At 37.8% G+C, this 20,966-nt stretch overlaps 1 protein-coding gene across 1 annotated transcript; it reads left to right on the forward strand.

Annotated features, from left to right (window-relative positions):
- Positions 1-1,022: 1,022 nt before the first annotated feature.
- LOC104505468 (pecanex-like protein 1) lies at positions 1,023-20,262 on the forward strand (the record flags this gene model as incomplete). The annotated part of the gene is made up of 8 exons (XM_010160598.1): positions 1,023-1,170; positions 5,272-5,456; positions 12,489-12,579; positions 14,536-14,593; positions 16,770-16,987; positions 18,117-18,270; positions 19,021-19,053; positions 20,091-20,262. Coding segments are annotated over 8 exons (1,059 nt in total), but the record flags the coding sequence as incomplete, so codon positions are not given.
- Between the last annotated feature and the right edge of the window lie 704 nt (positions 20,263-20,966).

The following is a 20,966-nucleotide window of genomic DNA, read 5'->3' on the forward strand; positions in this document are numbered from 1 at the left end:
AGGCTTTGAGCAACCTGGTCTAGTGGAAGGTGTCCCTGCCCATGGCAGGGGGGTTGGAACTGGATGGTCTTTAAGGTCCCCTCCAACCCATACCATTCTATGATTCTCTCTAGTGCTCTGCATTCAAATTAGTTAATAGCTTCCTTGGTTCAGGGGGAAGACTCTGGGGTTGTAGACACAGTATAAAGCAGACCAGATCCAAAGTTGTTGAGACTGTGAAGGTTAGGGAGCACAGATGGATTTGGGGCCTAATGTGTGGAAAAATATTAGACTCCCTGAGTACATATAGACTGCTTTTTACAGTGTTGCTTTAAAAGTGAACAAACCTTTCTTTCGTTTGTTTGGGTTTTGAGGGGTTTTTTGTTTGTTTGTTTTTGTTTGGGGACTTGAAATAACAAAACCACCAGTCATAACAAAGAAGATATTTTCACTTCGTCTCGCCCCCATGCTCCTCCAAATCATAGTGTGACTAGTCTGAAATGAGCAACATGTATCCCCTGGTGCCTATGGGGAAAAAGAAAAAATCAAATCTGTTTGGCCCTTGAGGAGGTGTGATGAGGTTAACCTCAACCCTACCTGTTTGGCAGAAATTATAAAATTAAGAAGAGAATATTATGGTGAGGAGTGGAAGACAACCTTTTCAGGTGGTCTTTCAGACTTCTCCTTTAATTATCTATTAAATGAGATACAGGTTGAGATCAATCTTGTCTCCTTCTGCCCTGTGTAAATGGAAGAGATTGGGATATCCAACTGTTTTTGCAGCCTGGCTATTTGGATCTGGGCATTAAAGAGAAGTATACTGTTTGTTCAAGAGCACATCCCCCCCATGCCCCAAACACCCAAGTTTTTACTAATAATTGTGTGTTGTGATCCTGTCTTGAGGCAGGCTGTTTGAACAGTCAGTGCATAAGCTACTTTTGTTGTTGAAAGTCAAGTTCATTAAGTTGGGGAGGGTCAGGGGGAAGAAAGGAGTCTTAAGTTACTGTGTACGTAACTAGGATGGGTTCTTCTTTGACCTAAAGTCTGTCTTGATGCAGCAGCACAAGCCAGCGAGGAGACTGTCACATTTCGTCGTGAACGCAGCACATTTAGGCGTCAGGCAGTACGACGCCGGCACAATGCAGGGAGTAACCCTACCCCTCCTACATTGCTCATCGGATCACCCCTCAGGTAGGGTATCTAAATGTTCCACCATATTTAGCATGCATGCAGCAGACCACTTCTCCCCACACCCACCAGTGTTGCCAGAAAAGCACTTTTTACTTCCCTCCCCACCATAACCTCCTTAAGCTGTCACTGCATGTCACTGTGAGCTTGTTGAATTGTGCATGTATATGTGGCACTACTTTCAAAATGATCAGGACAGCCAACCTCTAACATGTTACAGCTGCTTTCAGAATGATAACAAAAATGAACTAATGCTAACAAACTTAATCAGCATTTTTAATCCAAAAAAACCTCAGGAACTTTTACTTTCAAGCGAGGGGAAAAACCCAAGAAAGTACTATTCACCACACCTCATTCTGGTTTTCTTTCCCCTAAGAAAGTAAGCATTAAGGACTAGTGCTGTAATCACTTTTCACATCTGTAGATCGCGAGAGATAAATGTAACAAGAAATTGGCAGAACATCATAAAGAGCTAAATCCTATGTGCAAAGGTTCTAAATCTAAAATACAGGTGAACCACTACATGAGCATCCTGCAGCTTTTTACAGCAAAAGAGAAATAATGAAGTAATAGCAAAGCCTTTGTTCCAGAACACAGAGTGTTGCTCAGTATTAGATTTAATTGTGTGGCACTTGGCGTGCCTTGGTCATGTTTAAAATGTACTGTGTACGTGTATCCCAGGAGTCTCCAACCCTCACTGGCCCATTCGTTAACAATACCAAGCCCAGTGATACGTTACATACAGCACGTCGGTTTGGTCTGTAAGCTTGCACAGTAGAAGCAGCAACCGCGGTGTGTTTAAACTTGCTTTTTAAAAATATCTCAATCCTGTGGTTGACGATGGTGTTGGAGAATCTGGCGAGCAAAACCTTGCCTCTAGAGGAAGGAACACAACACCCCCACCCCCCCCACATATCAAAGTAAAGTAATTCTACTTCCAGTCACACGATAAATATGCAGGAATAATTGTATATGTTGTGTATTAATGATCTTCCTTCACATGCTATCTTTCAGTAATAGGAGCAGTCTGCTTTTGTGTTTGAGGAATACTTGTGTGATTCTTTTTTTTTTTTTTTAAACTGGAAAAAGCTGTAAAAACTGAGCGAGTACAAGAAAAACACTTTACAGTAGAAGACGGAGGAGGAGTTATGCCAGCTTTGTGGCACCACTGAAATAAGCAAGGGCTAAGTTTGTAAATTTTCCTCTGGCAGGAGGGTTGCAAGAGTGGTACCTAAAATGTAACAAGTTATGGCTTGACTTCTACCACATTAAAGGCTTTAACTATTTAGATGTGGTATTTACTGTCAAGGGCAGTATGAAGCAGAAATCACATTACTTTAGGTAACTTTTTGTTAAGCTTTAGGTCTTGATGAATGTAGCTTGTTCAACTCAGTGATTTATTTTGTAGTGAGGGACACTAAAATTTTGCATTCTCTTCGATCACTTTTGCTCTACTCTGTGTTGCATTCACTTGTTTCTGATTTTTTTTTCTTTTTCTTTTTTAAGGAGGGTAGTGTAGTTTTGTGAATTGGTCCATAAGAGGCTGTGCAGACTAATCAGAGCTCCTTAATCATAGAATGGTTTGGTTCCTTTTTTTTTTTTTTTTAGCCAGTTACTACCAAGTTCTTTTTAAAACATCGCTGCAACTGTATTGGCATTACTTGTATAAGCTAGTGGTGAGCTGCCTCGGTCTAGTTCCTGATATTGCTAATCCATATGACTTCAGATGTTAAACTTCTAACAGCATTAGATTTACTAATCTTTAGTTGCCCTGATGTTGCTTCTTTCTTATTCTTGCCAGCAAAACTTTAATCTCCTAATCTTCTAATTCTGGCATAAAATTGGATGTCGTGGGGATGTTCTCTTAGAAGCTGTTGTGTTCAACCTACTTTTTTTAATTTCCTATCTATTATTGCAATTACTTTCACTTCCTTTGTGGAATGTTTAATAAGAGACAATGATGTTACCTATGTCTGTGTTTGGCAATGGTAGGCAAGTAAAACCTAGTCTAGTAAATTCTGCTGGTTTGATGCTGAATTAGACATAAAAGTACTTTGCTTTGTAGCTTAAAAAAAACCCAAACCCAACAACACACAAAACCCAATCCAAGTAACAAAACAAAATCACCAAATCCAAGTAACAAAACAAAACCACCCCAGTAACTATCCCACCCCCACCCCACCCCTGCCTCAACCCCAAACCCCCCAAACCCACCCCAAAACAGCCAAGCACCCCTGCTTTTGTCCTGCCTAAGTGTCAACAGTGTTTTGGGCACTTTAAACATAAGTATGCACGGGCATCCTATATAGTCAATGGTGTATGCATGTATGTCTGATATGAGAACGTAAGTGACTGTCTGGAGCAAAATTTTACTTCTATAATTATTAATTAGGCAGAGAATAAGTACCTCTTGCACATCTGTGCAATCTGTTAATCTTTTGGGTTTTTTTATTGTGACCAATATGGATAACCACGGAAAGGGCAACTTTGTCTATACCTTTTGACACATAGCCACTGTTTAAGGGAAAAGAGTATCATGTAGCATTGTTTTGGTATTGCTGATAATACTTAAGGGAGACAATGAAGGCTGGCACATCTGTGAGCTTCCTTTAGGGCTTTTGTTGCCATGTAGTTAGCTCACTGAAAGCTTTGTGTACAGCAGCAGAACACTGAGTTTAAAGTTCAGATTAAAAAAATGTTAGAATACGATAAATAATGAGTTGAAGTTTTTTTTACCTCCTGAGCTGTGTGCATGTCTGCTTTATTTTGCATGAGCTTTTCTTAACACCCATTCTTATACTTCTATCTATATTTTATTTTCAAGTGGTGCGTTACCAGAAGCACTGAAAAGTAAATTTTCTAGAAAATACTTTTAAAAGCAAGTATATCAGATACAACCCTTTAGTTCTTAGTAAGATCTTGCTTTTTTCAGTTGCTTCACTTGCCAACTGTAGCATCACACTGTAAACAGGGAAATGTTAAAAGCAACAGGTGATAAAGATTTTTTTAAAAAGACAGCATTTAAGATATTTTGCCATAGTCTTTAAAATATAAATTCTTCTATCTAAAAAAAAATTTCATCACATCCCACAGTTAATGACTGACACAGAACAACTTGAAACGCACTAAATAAACGATATTAAAACCACTAATCTTGCAAAGTAGATGTGATATGTAAGTGTAAACGTCATGTATTCTGACACTTTGCCATGCATCAAGCCATAAAAAAAAATCTAACCGTTAAATAGCGTTATAGAACAATTTTGCAATGAGAAGCCTGTGAAGAGAACTAACATTTTCAAGCATTATTTACTCATACAGCTGTAAACTTGCAAATTCCTCTGAAGCCCAAGTTGACTTTTAAAACCTGGTTTTTGGCGCAGGTGTGTGAATGGGTATAGAAGAATTTCTTTGTGGTAGTAATACTGAGTAATCAAGTTTCTGCTGAACTGTCAGTAACTCAAAATAGACTTAAAACATGCCAATTAATGATTTGTTATAAATGTTCTTAATATGTTCAATAAAATTCCAAATCCAAATGTTTGGCTACAGTTATCTACCAGGTCTGTGATAGCATATGGCTACTAACAAAGCTTAAAGGTGTTTTCTAGCTAGAGTGCAGGTCAATAGCAAGAAAGTAATGTTACTGTGATAAAGTAAACCCCAATCGGCCAACTAAACAGTTGATCAGGTCATGCCTCAGTGCGCAAAGAGAACGCTGACTTTCCCAAGAAGACTGAAACACTCGCCACCCTGTGTAGGTGGTACCTCGGGCTAGTCTACACAGTTGGACTAACCACAGGTAATTTGATTTTGCACCCACAAATCAAGACTTGTAAGAATACACTTGAAGGTGTCTTGGGGAGATGTTAGAAAACAATGCGGCTTCTAACAGGAGGACAGGAAACGACCTCTTGATTGTTGACATAACTAGTGTCCAAATATTGTCTTACACAGAAGTCATGGGTTATCTTAACCCTAATAAGTGGCTTCTTAATGCTGTACTCTTAAGTTGTCCTCTTCAAAAAATCCTGTTTTGCTTCACTTCTAGCTATTTTTCCTCTTCTTCCTGGTAATGTGTCCCCAATGCATGTTTTCTTGTAGCCTTCAAGATGGTCAGCAAGGCCAGCAGCCCTCCTCCCAGGTCAGAGTGCAGTCCTGTCCCCCTTCCCAGGCAGCTGTGCTGGGCGCCAGCGCCTCCTTGCTGGTGAGAAATGGGAGTGTCCACTTAGAAGCATCGCAGGCCACTGCATCTGCTGTAGGCGGTAGCAGTTTGCACGATGAACTTGGTACGCAGGCCTTATGTAACCTTGGTGACACGGACATTTTAATATGGCAGATATGTCTGTAATAGCGCGGTGAAAACCAGCTAACCTTAGCTTGCTTTCTGAATCGTGGAGGCACGTTTCTTAGAAGGCCATATTGCTCATAAATTCCTTGCCTTTCCAGGCACTTTCTCCAACAAATGCACAATGGGAGATGCTCTAAGGATGCGTAGATACAAATAGTGGTGGTATGAGAGCTTTCATGACTTGAAAAGTGTAATGCTTGTAATGCAGAAGTTTTCTTGTGTTGTCACAGATAGTTGAGCAGAGATTGATACCAACTTCGAGGAACTCCTGGTTCCTGAAAAAAATACTTGTTATGGTCCCTGGGAATTCTTGATTTTTTTTTTTTTAAGATGAGTCTTGCTTAGCTTCTGTTTATAAAGGAAATCGTCATGTAAATGAGTGCTTTACTTTTCATGAATGCTTTAATTTAGGAGCTTGAGATTGGAAGAAAATCTGTACTCTTTCTTCTATCAAATGCCATTGTTTCATGGAGCCCTATAATGCCCCTTAGTTGTTCTTGATCCATTTTATATAGTGTTTGTAACTATTTATTAACTTCTGTGCAGCTAATAAAATTGCTAGGGGGAAGGAAGTTAAGGTGATGTAATAAGTGACTGATCTCCTGTGACACGGTAATGCAGCGGAAGATGCCAGGAAAAATTCCTGGCAGGGCTTTTTGCAGCTATCTATATGTGACCTGAATTACTTATGACTTCAGCATTAATATGGAATTATTCCTCAAATTATTAAAATGGGCGGCTTCAGAACTTACAATTACTAGTGTCAGTATTTTGAGCAGTTGTAATAACTTAAAAGTACAGGGTAGCTCAGACAAAGCATTTGTTTCAGACCTTACTGTAACCTGGTACTAAAAGACAAGTGAATTGTCATCTTATTTCACTAGTGGGGAAGACTTTGAGTTGCCAAGCTGTGGTACCCCTTTAAATATGAGTTTGGCTAACAAGTTGCTCTTCTTCTGCACCATCTAGCTGCAGATTAAAAAATGAATATAGGTAAAACTGAAAACAACCCTGACCTTGTCTGAGGTATTTTATAAAAATCTAACTACAGTTGTGCTAAATACATATAATCTAATTAACTGATAATTTTTTTGAGTCTGTGGCTCTACTAGTTTCTAGATAGAAAAATAGACACATCCCAATGCTTGTATGTGTCTCTGAACTATGAAATTTTATCACATGAAACTACAGATTTCTTTATTTACTTCGGGCTCTTATTTCTTGGTTGAAAAAATCGGGGAATGTAACAAATTTGGGGATACTGGTTTTATCTATCCAAGCTTAATGTTGAGATTTATTCCTAAAGCCACCGTTATTGTAATTAGAGGATTTTGTTCATCTTATCCAAAATAACAGAATCAAGTTCTATGAAATCCAAGTTTTAAGACACAATCTAGTTAAGTCTGAGTTGCTTAAGTACTTATATTACTATGTTGGGGTAGAAATCAAAGCAGATAATTTAATGTTGTTGGTTTTGGGTTTTGTCTGTTTTGGGGTGTCTTGGTGGTGGTTTTTTGGGTTTTGGTTACTTTTTATTTTCTTTTTACTTCTCAAGTCAGGGATGCAGTAACAGTCCTGCTGTTTCCCTTTGAGTCTAAGGCTGTTGGTTTTGCTGTGTGGTTGCAAGACACCTTGCAATGAAAGATGACCCTGTTACCTTACTGTAGGTTGTATGTGGTTTGGGGGTAGGGGAGGGTAGTAGTTTATTTTTTCTTTAACTTTTATTCTGATGCTGATCAAAGCAGTGCAGGTGATACGACCAATTCTTTGTCACTCTGGAAATCTCTGTGACTGCCCAGGGCAGAAAAAATATTGAGAAGAGTGGCTGGGGAAGAGATGTGGAAACAAAACCTGATTTGCAGCAACTGGAAATAGGAATGACAAACGTGGTAGATAGGGTTATATATATCTCTGTACCATGCATGTAAGGATTTATTTTCTTACTGAAGTTCTTTTAGCATATTCTAGGTCTTCCAGAAGCAAAACAGGGCATGCGTGAATTTACGTTAAAAGCCCCCACATTTAGGACTGTGTTTTATGTGCACCAATGCAGTAACGGTTTCTACGTTCTTCTATCTGTGTTGCTGTTAAGCTGCAGCTCTTAACAAGACACACAATTTTTATTTTTTTGTGTGCTTTAAAGATTCATGTCTGTTAACTTGATTCTGGTGCCTTATTTTATGAAGGATAAGGCTTACTGTATTACACCTAGCCTATGTCTGGTTTGGCGACTATGCAGTTGTCTTTAGGCTTCAGACTAAGTCAAGAGACGCTTTGAGGTGTTATCTTAGCCTTCCAGGTTTCAAGTAGAAAGATTTTCATCAATTATATTGTTTTGTATAGGGTGAGGGAGAAGGAACTTGAAAGAATGGAAAAGGAGCTAAACCATAGAATCATAGAATCACTAGGTTGGAAAAGACCTTAGAGATCATCCAGTCCAACCGTATAACGTGGAACAGTAAACATGAAGTAAATCACAGGAAGATGCTGGACAGAAAGGAAAGGTGGCAGGACCAAATGCCATAATTATAGGCAAGATTAATGGAATATGAATCCAGAAAGCAGAAAAACTCATAACGTGACTTGAGCGGCAGTCTTCATAGCACAGTTTGGCAGTACCGGTGCCTTTTATTCTCACAAAGAGGTGATTCTCGAGACACGTAGGTGATGATGGGTGAGATTTTTTTCAGCCCTTGCGGTGAAGGCTGTAGTTGTTACTATTTGTGAAGTAGTTAGGAAACCGGGTACTGAGTTACTAGAACAGAAGCCCAGTGTTTGAAGTGGGTGAAATAACAGCCTCTTGTCCTCAGCTAGATGATGGCTTTTTAGAATGTGGTTTTGTTGTTGTGGTGTGAGTTGAGTTTGTTTGTTTGGGTTGGTGTTTGATTTTCTTTTCAATACTGGCTTTATGACTAAAGAGAGCTGGTCATCTGGAGCTTTACAATACAGTTACACTGCTGTGTTGGACTTCTGGTTGTATCACATAGGTGAGCGATAATATTTCCAGTTTATTGAAGTATTTTAATTTATGAAGGCAGGTCTTGGAGATCAAAACTTTCTCTAAATGTAAATATACACACTGATCACTTACTTGATTAAAATCAATTTAGAATCAGTTCTTCAACACCTTTTTACAATTAAGTAGCCTTAGTTTAGTTGGGATGAATGGGGAGTATTTTTAAAGGTACAAGTAGAAAATGAAAACTCACTTTCCATTGTTCCTACTGAAAATATCCCTGTTGTAGTCTGTGGAATTCTTCAAAACAGGTAACTTACTCTTTTGACAGACTTCATATAGAAATAACAAATGAACTGCTTTGAAGTATTCTAACTGAAAACTTAGAAGTTTTCATACTGTAGCTGAAGGTAAAATTTTGACCTTTGGAAATGATGGCTCCTTGCACACTACAGAGTATTCAAATTCTGATGGCTGTGCTTTCTTTGCTGACTGGGATTTAAAAAATGTCATAAGTAGTAGATGAATATATCTTTAATGATCTAATGATGATGTAGGCTTCAGTATGTCATGAAGTGTTAGCAGTTTTCAGAACTAGTTTGACAGGTTTGAAACGAGGTAGTATTTATTAGATGGGAAACGTGCTGAAAATAACCTGGCTGAGGAAACCATCAGAGCACCATTTTAGTTGGATCCCGAGCCGCTTCAAGTCACATTAGGTTTCATCTGTGCAAGCTCATCAGCCTGTTGCTTTCACTGATTGCCGTAACTCTGGGGACACCAGTTCATTCAGAGTGAAACAAGGAAACTTGTTTCAAAGGAATTGTATTCATCTTTTCCTCTCCATGACAGAACAAAGATATGTTTTGGATTTGTGTGCCTTGATACCAATGACTTGATTTTGTTAGTTTTTGTAATCTGGTCCAGTTAAAGTATTGTTTGGGTGACTTCAATTTGCTAAGAACCCACAGCTCTCCCTTTGAGCCGAGTTGTGGGAGAGAAGTTACGGGCGTTGCTGTTTAGTGGACAAACATGCTATTTGCTGTATTTCTTGATTTGAAAAATCAACTTTTGAGCCTGGCATTCCTTTACAGCTTGATAAAACTACAGTCCTCAGAGAAAGAAAAAGCTTTCTTAAGCTTCTTCAGTGTGATGCTGTTGAAAATATTTCAGAGAATGCTGTGGGAGAGCTAGGAATTGAAAGGAGAGAAAGTTACTAGGGTAACTAAAAACACTAGGTACATCCATATGTATTGAATGTAGTGGGCGTTGGGGTCCTTCGTTAAAGTTTGAGAGCCCTGGGAGGAAGCTGCTGTTACCTCACTTGGTTTATGAAGTATTTAATTGATGGGACTTTGGAGCTCAGCTGTAGAATCTCCAGTCACACCTTAGGATTTGCGTCCTCAACAGCACTGAATAGTCCTGTCATCTTTTCTGCTTGGATGAGTTGAGGCTTTGCTGGAGAGCCTTTTGATTTAAAATAACAAAACCAAACCACCACCCCCAGACCCTTACAAAAACAAAGGGGGAAGGGGCGTGCGACTTTGTTTTGTTAAGAAGTCATGCTTTTCTTGACTGAGCGCTAACTTTCAGTGGGAGGGAACTAAAGGTTGGGGGAGTGAATTGCAAGTATGACAAAACCTGAGCCTGTTTTGTAGTGTGTATGTAAACAACTGGAATTTTTTTCTCTGTTAACCGGGTTCGTTTTATCCCACCATGGCCGTGGAGTTACAGCAGCAACACAAATGCACCAAATCTTGACAGATTTAAAGATGAGTTGCATGTGAGGGAACTGTAGATATTTTCTAACATGAAAGGCTTTATGCTATATTTTTTTTTTTGGTAGTCTGAGCCCCTTCTCAGCCACTTGATTGTAACAGTTCAGTGAACTTCTTTTGAAACACAGAATGGAAAAAGAATGAAAAATTCTTACGGTCCAAAAGAATGGAGAGTTGTGTCTTGCAAGTAGTATATTCTAATTTCTGTTCCTAGAATTTAATTAATTTAAAATCAGAAAGTTTAATTTCCAAGCTCTCAATTCAGGAGTGCAAAAACATGACGAATGTAACTCAAACTCACTTGTCTCTTTTAAGGACTGGTTGCATGGAAGACGTTTCCATAATAAGTTATGCATAATTTTGTCCTGACTAGTATTTCTAGTGTATTGTCTAATAACTTTGTGTTTGCTGTTGAAATTTTTTTTTACTGGTGCAGTTGAGAAATAGTCCTGTGTAACTGAGGTTATTTATTAGCTGTGGGGAAGAGTCGTCCTGATGTCTTGCAGCAGTTTAAAATTTAAACCTCTGTAACAACTGTTTACTACGCAATGCATTAAAAACCAAAGGATATTTAACTAAGCGCTTCATTAAAACCTTAACTGTTGAGGAAAAAACCTAACAAGTGAACTTCCTACTTGTATTTCCCTTACAAGTGCCTGTAGCAGACGTAATTAAGTGCTGAGCTGTTGTGTTACTGAGCTTTGATGCACCCGGTACTGTGGCTCTTGACCCGTGTAGCTGGCTGTCTTGTCAGAATGGTTGGCCTTAGCACAGCTGTGGTATGTGTCTACTTGGTCTGAAATGCCCTCTCTGAGGGTAGAAAGCTTAATGAAGATATTATCAATATACCATTATTTTTCCTTAGTTTCACCGGTCTTAATCATCCACTTCAGTGTGTTTAACCTTCTCGCTTTCAGACACTTCTAGATTGAAATCAATTGTTTGTGGGTCTGAAGAGAAGTTTTGGCAGGTTCATAGTGTGTTTAAAAAAAAAAAAATCAAAACCCAGTGTATCAGAAGCAGGTTATGCTCTCACAGAAAGGAGAAAGTTTGGAAGCTCTGTCTTTTGTTAGGTATTTCTTCTGGGACTGCTTATTATCCTGTATCAACATAAGTAGAAAGAGCTGTAAGACATGCAGCCGAGAGGTGTACACAGTTCTTGCTTTGGATGCTCCAAAGTGGCTTTTTTTTTTGGTATAAGCAGATCTTAAAATATTGCATGCTTTGCATCAGGGTTTAAGAAGGGTTTTGAGCTAGAGGAGATGGAAAAGTTGGCAGAACACTTCATACGAGATCACAATTTCAAGATCAGCTTCCTTCATTGAGCTGAAATTTATTGAACATGACCTTCAGGGGAGATTACAGTGCTTAGCTCTCTGATCAGACTGTTGTGGGAGAAGGGCATTGTAAAAACATCATGTTGTGAGTAAGGTAATTTATCTGAGTTCGAATCTCTGGCTACTTTTTTGTTAATGATATATTTAGGAATAGCTTGATATTAATTCAAAAAGCTTTTGATAACCTCTGTAGGAAATGATGGCTAACTGAGTTTCTGTAACTCCAAATGGTTTGTTTGAGAAGTTAGTTAGCAGTTGTCTTTTCTTAGACTGAAGTGTTTGCTTCTGGTTTGTAGACTAAATCTGCCTGCTATTCCTTTATTAGTTTTTCTAGAGGTATAATTTATGAAGCTTCTCTGGCCACTTCTTTCATTCTTTGTTTTATTTCAAATAGACATGTGCCTCTCAAAAGAATTTTATCCAGTACACCTGATGAGGAATCTCTGCCTTTTCTAAATGCCGTGGTTCTTAAATGCTGATAATGAATGATTTATGGGTTGTTCTACTGGGGGATGGGGTGGTGGGGAAGAACTGAAGAAGCTGATCATTGCAACTTGGTCACCTGGTTATTGCCCAAGTTGGGGGGTGGGGGAAAAGGTTTACGTTGTGCTTCTGTTGTGTTAATGGTGACATCCTGTAAATACAGACTCTTAAAATTTAATTCAATATTGCAGTTTACTGTATCTGTGTCATGTAAAATGCTATGAAAGAAGACTGAGTAGCTAATGTCTTGTCTGCAGTGGTTACACATTAATGTATAATCGCATTTTATACTATGACATTGATGTACATGTAGATGTCTAAATTGATTTTGGTAGTAAGTTAATAGAAATAGAAACTAGTACCACTGGATGAAGCATTATGAAAAATTGACCTGCTTTTGACCTTTTCTTTGATAGGTAAGTTCAGTTCTACGCTCTACGAGACAGGGGGCTGCGACATGTCGCTTGTGAACTTTGAGCCAGCTGCAAGAAGAGCATCCAACATCTGGTGTGTGTGAAGGCCAGTCAAGAGTGATGATTCTTGTCTTACTGCAACAAAATCTGATTTTAATTTTAGAAGGTTATTTAGTATGGACTGCAAAAAAAACCCAGTATAAAGTATTATCCATATACTTTTATTCTTGAAACCTATGTGACTTTTACTAGAAGATGACACTAACTGCAAACATAACCTTCACTTTAAAAAAAAAAAATCTCAGGAAATGAAGGCTACTGTTAGTTTAAGCAATAAATGTCCAAACTGAGAACTTAGCAAATGTATTTTTCTTTGGCTTGTAGAAAGTCTTTCTTAAGAGATTTAACCCAGGTTTTGGGAAAGTAGGTGGCTGTTGACCATAATGGGTGTTAACTTATTTGTAAGTAAACTTCCAATTGTGAAGCAAATGTAAACTGATAAATTTGTTCTCAAGTTCATAGATGGCATGAAACAATACATGGAAGTGTTAACATGCCCAAGGTTGAAATCTGACTTACAGTTGAAATAGCCAGCTACATACTGGAAAGTTCATCTGCTGTTGGAAAGATGCCCTTCTCTGAAGGGACAGGAGGCAGAAGAAAGGAAACCAACCGAAAACCTCGTGCCTCCTCCCCGCCCCCCGCCAATCCACTTCACTACATAGAACTGCTCTGAAGCTATTGTGTCATGTTGAATGCTACAAATTCCCACCATGTGTAGGTGGAATAGCTATTGGAATTATGGAGTAATGAATGTAAAAGCTCCCATCTTCAGATGGGGAAAAAAATGTGCAAGTACCTTTGGTATAGTTGAACTTTGACAAAAAGTTCTGTATTCCTTGCACAAAGCTGCCAATGCCTGCCTCTACTGCTTGCATGTTCCAGATGCAATGGCTTTGCGGATGGCTGCTGTTACGGCTGTTTGAGGGGACAAACTGACCACATCAAAATAATCAGATCTCAGCTTTATAGAGTACTTGCGTTTCAGACAAGTAAAATTTATGATAAAGAATGTTTTTATCTGAAGGCAAGGAACTGAAGGGAAGATGTGTAAATTGGGTACGAGTCTTACCACTGTGTGATTTAGGTGGAAAATGGACATCTCCCAAGCAACAAGTGATAGGAAAAGATGAGATAGCCTCAGGTTGTGCCAGGGGAGGTTTAGAAAGCATGTTGGGAAACACTTCTTCACTGAAATGGTTATCAGGCTTTGGAACGGGCTGCCCAGGGAAGTGGTTGAGTCACCATCCCTGGAGGGATTTGAGACGTGTGGACATGGCAGTGCTACGTTAATGGTTGGATGCAATGATCTTAAGGTTCTTTTCCAACCTTAATGATTCTGTGATCCAAAAGCCATCCAAAATTGGGGAAAAAAGCAGTGGTTGAATATGGAGTCTCATACAGTAAATATCTCCTCGTCTCTAATGAATGGAAATTGCAAAGTAATTCTGCTGTCCTTATCGGAGGTTTAAGTTTATTTAAAGTTAAGTTTTTTTCAGAAGCAATTTAAGATTGAGTAACTTGGTATGCTCATCTCAAGTATCCACTGGTTTTGGCAGTTTTGGGACCTCGGTAAAAACAGAACAGAATTAACAAGAAGTCTGTATGTGACCATATAGCGGACTGTGCACTCTTTTAGAGATGTGATGTGTTATAAACTGTTAGCTAACAAACATCTTTGGTTTTTTAAGTGGAATAACTACTATAATGACAATACTTGTTTAAAAAATTTAGGGACTAGGTGTTGAGAAAATTATAGCAAGGGTATGGTTAAAGAGTCTCCTGATTTACTACAGCTACAGAATATACCACAATACACAAGACAAAGTGGATACTTGTATTTAAAATATGTGATCAAAGGAAAAGCTTAAAGATTTTTAGGTTAAAAAATGCAAGCAGCCAAAATTAATTTGGGACACTAGAAAATTAGAATGGCCTGTTGAAATAAAATGTAGTTTTATAATCTGAAGTCTTTCCCCTGTTCTTATAGTGACACGGACTCTCACGTTTCGAGTTCTACCTCAGTTCGCTTTTATCCACATGATCTAGTAAGTTTTTCTTATTTATTTTTAAAGCATGCAAAAAATCTGAAGGATTTCCAATTTTATAGCACTGATTAATTTTCCTGTGTGATAATTCTTTGTTCTTAAGATGGATTTTTGCTTTGGAGTTTAAATGAAGATGAAGTATTTATTGTTGCAACGTTTTCATATATAAACACAAATTCGTCTTTCTGCCTAGTGCCTTAAAATGTAAATATAAATGGCTTATTCTGATATAAAGCATAGTGATTTTCTAAATCACGTGGAAATTGAATGTTCTCAGATACCTTGTAAAGTTTTTTTCCAGAAATAACTGGACAGCATGGACAGAGTTTTCCTTCTGTGCATTACTATGATTAGCAGGCAGCAGAAAGAATAAATTTTGTGTTTTGACCAAGAGAAACTTCAGTAATTTCCTTGAAAGGAGTTAAACCTACATGCTAAAACCTGTCATTGGAATCTCTTGTACAAAATTTTAGTTCATATGCAAGGAGCAACTTCCACTGTTTCATACTGCAAATAGCTTTAGAATGCCTTAGGGCTGTGAGCCCAAACCTTTTGTATTGTTGTCAAGTCCAGACATAGCTGTACTCTTAATTCTGAAGTCTGATATTGCTGTGTCGTGAAAACAGTGCAAATGGTCATGATTCTTAAGCTGGGAAACCAAAGTGAAGTATATTGAAGTACCTAATGACCTCATTAGGAGGGAATAATGAAATACAAATTCACCATTTGGCAGAGGTAGCAGGAGACTCCCATTTTCCTGACCATGCTTTTGATCAAGAATGTGCTCTTCAAACCTTATGTCTACTAGAGAAACTTGCTTTGCTTTCCACCACCTCCCTTGAAAATGTAGCCTTCAAAAAAGGCTGCGTTGTCTGTGATGTGCTCCTGGCTTGCCAGCGTGGTCCCCTTGGAGGGGAATGATTCTGTTTAGGGCAAGTTGTATTCGTAAAAGCTTAGCCCATGTGCCTACATGGGAATTTCCACTGAAGTTTAGCACTAGTGGCACAAATGTAATGTTATGGTGATTCTACCTTTTAAGAAACCAAGCTTTAAAAAGTTGTTAAAAAAGCACCTGTTCTCTGACATTGCTTAGCTTAGTATTGCTTACTTTCCACATACTTTTGGAAAGGGAGTGCTCCTGCTTTTTGTTTTTATTACTATTTTTCTGGTTGTGGGAAGGAGGAGCTAGCTGAGCATAACTACAGTACGCTGATGCTTTAAGGAGTTTACAAAAATGAGAAATCAAATGTTAAACTCAAGATAAATGTTAAAAAAACAAACCACCAAGCAAACACCAAACTATAATTTTGACATTTGAAGGTGACATGAGTATTGAAATTTTACTCTTTGCTTTAAAAGGTTATGAAGATTCTTCATTAAATAACATCTTAATTATGACATTGTTTAAGAATAAAGGGCAGCGCATTAAGATGTTTCTTGGCCTGTTAATGAAATTTATAAAGTGGGTTAGACAACACATACATACTCTAGTAACTTTATATTTAACCTTCTGAGTACTCTCCTTAAATGGCCCTTATGGTTCTTAGTATCACTGATTTCAAGAGAAATCTGGAGTTACAAACTACAAAAGTGAGAAATATAGTCAGTTATAAATAATACTTGACTAGTTAGGGTAGAACTTATTTTAGTTTGTTTCTGAGTATGTTCTGAATGTAGTGAATTTGAGTTTGACCACTGATGCATGCATATGTTGCTTTGTCATGCAAAACCAACCATTTGGCATGGGTGTGCATGCAGAGTAGCTGACTATAAAAAATGTGTTGTGCTTTATTTAGATTCAGACTTGGATTATTCTTTTAGTATATGTTACTCCTGATCACATATCAGTTTACTTGTCTTCAAATTTGAAGTTTTCAGGGTAAATGGGATAATATGCGTGGAGGATGTGTTCATACTTTATTTGAATTAAAGGCATATGTTAAAGTACCAAACAGTTGTGTTGTGTTATAGGCAGACTAGTATTGCTGCTGGTGCTATTCATTTGCCATGGTAAGGACAGGAGAAGTAAGTAGAAGCCTCAGAACTGACAAGTATTTGACATGGAACTTCTTAAAAGTGAAACAAAATAATTGTAGCAATTTTTTCCAAAGCAGTTTTCAGTAGAGTACAGTGATACAATAAAAATAAGCTTTTGTTAATACTGACTTTCTTTTAGCTTTCTCTTCCTCAGATCAGGTTAAACAGGCTGCTCACCATGGATACAGATCTGCTGGAGCAGCAAGATATTGACCTGAGCCCTGACCTTCAGGACCACGTGCAACCTCAAGAGGAAGCAGCTCAAAAAGTCAAGCAGTACTATCGCTTTTGGATCCTGCCCAAGCTTTGGATTAGCATCAATTTTGATAGATTAACTCTTCTGGCTTTATTTGATAGGTGAGATCCTCGTGTTACTAGACCTTACAGAGTTAAAGACTAAAACCTGGTAACTAAACTGTAATACAGGTAGAGGTATCCTTAAAGAATTGTTCTTATTTACTGTACTCTGAAAGATGAAAGAATAGTACAAAATGAAGGTGTCTTTTTCTAAATAATGAAGGCTACTCTCCCTTTTTCTCGAGCAATGCTAAAAAGAAAAGAAAAACCACAAATCAAAGAAACCAAGAACAAAACAAACAAAAACCCCCACCAACCACCCCTCACTTTGTGTGAGCGAGTCAGGCAATATGTATTTGAATGGTCAAAAAGAGTTTTGTTCCTGGTCTTTAAAGCTAGAAAGTAATGTTCTCCAAAAAAGTAATTGAAAGGGTATAGAACTTGGCATATATTCTACATTATTGCAGCAAGTAGAGAGAATCTACCTGCTGATTCAAAGCAGTTTTCCAAAGGGTCTTCTAATACTGTAACCTCTTGTCCTTGCTGCATTTACCTAGTGGAATAAGACAGAGGTGACCCCACCTCAGTTACCAGCTTTTGGAATATATAGAGTATTTAAATTTTAGGTGGTAAACTTCCTTGAGATAAGCAATGTAGTAATGATTTGTGTCCAGACAGAAATACTATTGCTGTTGTTCCTAAGCACTAGCAATATCATGTGGAATTCTCTTTATTCCACTAGACTTGTCTCAGCTAAGTGAGAGTATTTTTAGTTTCTTCATTACAAAATCATGATTGACAGGTTTTATACAGATAAGCTATCATGCACGTATTATTCACAGGCTGTAATCATCCCATGCAGGCCTTGAATATAGGTTTGTGTTACAGACCATGCTTCTGGTTGAGCATCTGAATTATTTCTGAAGTTATCTTCTGCTGTTTAAAGGTCAATTCCGTAAGATACTAATTACGTTCAGCTATCATTGAAATTCTGGTAGCTCCTAGCTGTGCAAAAAGGCAGTTTGCTAGTATATTCTATGCAAGTTCAAACCTATTCCTAACTATATTGCTACCAGCAGCACAGTTCTTGTTAAAACTTCTGACACTAACTGTTCCCTTACAGCTTTTTCCAGACATAGTTAGCTTTAAATTCTGTCCTCTTTTTTTTTTCTCTCTCTGTCTAATACAGGAATCGTGAGATCCTTGAAAACGTGTTAGCTGTCATCCTAGCTGTTCTAGTTGCATTTCTGGGCTCTGTACTTCTTATAGAGGGCTTTTTCAAGGATATTTGGGTCTTCCAGTTCTGCCTGGTAATAGCCAGTTGTCAGTACTCGCTGTTGAAGGTATTAAATTCAATGTTCACTTTCTGTAAACAATAGAAATTACTTTGGTTAGGCGTTGCAGTTTAGTTAGAACTTCAAGGAAAAAAAATGCATGTTTATCGTTTAAGAATAAATGAGTAAACTTCAGCTTTGTGGAAAGTTTGATAGGTGGTCATACAAGGTCACTTCACTAGAATGGTTCTGCGTATGTTTGATAAACAACCCTTTATTTGTTGTTCTCGTGCACTTTCTGTTTTCCAAAAGAAGCACATTCTTTGTAGTTGAAAATAGCCTACAAACTAAACTTCAAGTTTAATTGTGTTGGGGTGTTTTTTAGTGGATACACCCCAATGCGTTCATATTAAGCTATTATATCTAGTCATGTTTTTAATCAGAATCTTGGCTTTTATTGGCAATTGTTAATGCTAAGTTTTGTAATTTAAGAATGATTGTTTATTTCCTTATGATTAGACTATTACGGTGGAAATTAGACTTAAAAATTGAAGTGCATAACAGTTTTTGTTTAAAAAAAATGTAAAAGTTCTAAAAATGAGTGGTTTTTTTTCTTCAAGTTTGGCTGTAGACGTGCTCTTTGAACAGATTTTTCTGACGTAATGCATGGTCCTATTTAAAGGTTGTAGAATGTCTTCACAATCATAAAATTAATTGTATATATTATTAAGAGAACTTTAATCAAAAAGTGTGAATGAGGAGAGGTAAATGCACTTATCTGTAGATTGGGTAACTTTATATTTCCCATTTTGATTTCAGAGCGTTCAGCCAGATTCTTCTTCCCCTCGACATGTAAGTCCTGGGCACGTGCCACTGTACGAACCCTGCGGATGTAGAACTTCCACAGAGAATTGATCTTTCTGGTTCCATCTTTTAAGCATTCCTCTTACATGCCTTCTCATAAGGCACAAGAGGCTTATCTTGTTTTAGTGTGTGAGAAGGAAACCGATACTGTTTCTCCCCATATGCATTGTTTGTATGTAGCAAATCATGTCCTCCCTGCTTTAAGCCTAGGTTTGGCTGTAGAACTATATCATGATAGGTTTTTTTGGTAAATCTTTAGTATCCAAGCAGTTATACTGAGGAGTGTTCTTAATGTTGTAATTTGCTATGCTGGTATGAATTGATTCAGCTTTGAGGTTCTATTCTGGTCTTGTAGATCCATTTAGTTGTCCTAGTGTGCACACAGCCTTATTTTTTCACTCTAAGTGATTATGCAATGCTCTAGTGGACATTAACGTTTGAGCATGGAGATGTTAATGTGCTAGTGTGGCACAATACGTTTATACTCTATTGTGCACCTGCCAAATTGCCAAGACAAAATATTTTTGTCCTAAATTAGATGTGAAAAAGCATTATTCCTCTGCAGCAAGTCGTTCATATTACTTATTATCTAAAGTTATATGTTTTAATGAACACACAAATAGTCCTGCCCCTCACCCCACCCCAGCAGGAGCAGTATCTGAGTAATAAACTTTAATTGCTTTTTCTTCAAAACTGTTATACTTATGAAGCCCAGTCAGATTTTCTTTGGCATTTAGTATTGCAAAAAACATACTTTAGAATTTAGCAGAGAATAAGCATAAACATAGGTTAACCTAACTGTTGTGTCCTCTTTATGTCAAAGCCACAAAAAGATACATCCCTGCAAGGCAACGAATTAAGGATTTTATGAACAAAACTTAAGGTTGTATTGAGGTTGACAGCACATGAATTGATGACAATGATTAGTTTTGGTTCTGAAATTGTCTGTAACAGAAGAGTTAAGATTACTTTTGGTAATAATGAAACAAATGTGTGTGGGTTTTTTTTTTTTTTCTCCCCCACAGGGTCATAATCGTATCATAGCCTATAGTAGGCCTGTATATTTCTGTTTATGTTGTGGTCTTATTTGGCTGTTGGATTATGGCAGCAGAAACATATCTACAACGAGATTCAGGTTGTATGGAATGGCTTTCACCAACCCATTGCTGCTGCTGTCAGCCAGGGACTTAGTTATAGGTGAGTGGCTTTTTCATGGATTTGAATTGTTTGCTTCACCACAGTAGAAATTGATTTTGTTGGTTTTCCCCCACTCTACATTTTGTTAGGATGTTGCTGCGTCATCACCTTCTAAATGCAGTTCATTTTGTTTTCTTTGGAAAGAGTAGTTTTAGCTTTGAAGTTTATGGGGAAAATTCCCCCCTTCTATAGCTTTGCTGTAACAAAATGTAGAGATGTCAACTAATGTGGTGTCATAGGGTTAAAAAAAAAAACAAACAAAGCTTTTTAATTATCTGGTGTCATAGTCCTCATCCCTGAACCTTCTGTTCTTTCTTCTTAACTTGGACCTGGATATGCTACCCTGTGCTTGGACCTAGCTGCTCAGTAATTAAAGAAACATTTTGCTTTTGACTCTTCCGTACTCTGTCGAGAGGCTTGTGACAAATCAGTAGGACTTTTCTTAAATCAGGTGATTTGTGTTTAGCAATCAGGTAGAACAGTATAGGCACAGTATGGATTAAAACTTACTTGATGGGTCTCATCCCAGAACAGGCAGATCAGCAATGCCAAAAATGTAATTTTGGCCTGTATGAGGTACTTCCATTGTCTTGAGTAACATGGTGCATTCACAGTGCTGCTGGTGTTTAACATAGCTCCACAGTGCAAAAACTAACCACCACCCCCAACAAAAAAAACCCCAAACCATAGAATCATAGAATCAC

The sequence above is a fragment of the Eurypyga helias genome, unplaced genomic scaffold, assembly GCF_000690775.1.
Source record: "Eurypyga helias isolate BGI_N326 unplaced genomic scaffold, ASM69077v1 scaffold5751, whole genome shotgun sequence".
Classification (NCBI taxonomy): domain Eukaryota; kingdom Metazoa; phylum Chordata; class Aves; order Eurypygiformes; family Eurypygidae; genus Eurypyga; species Eurypyga helias.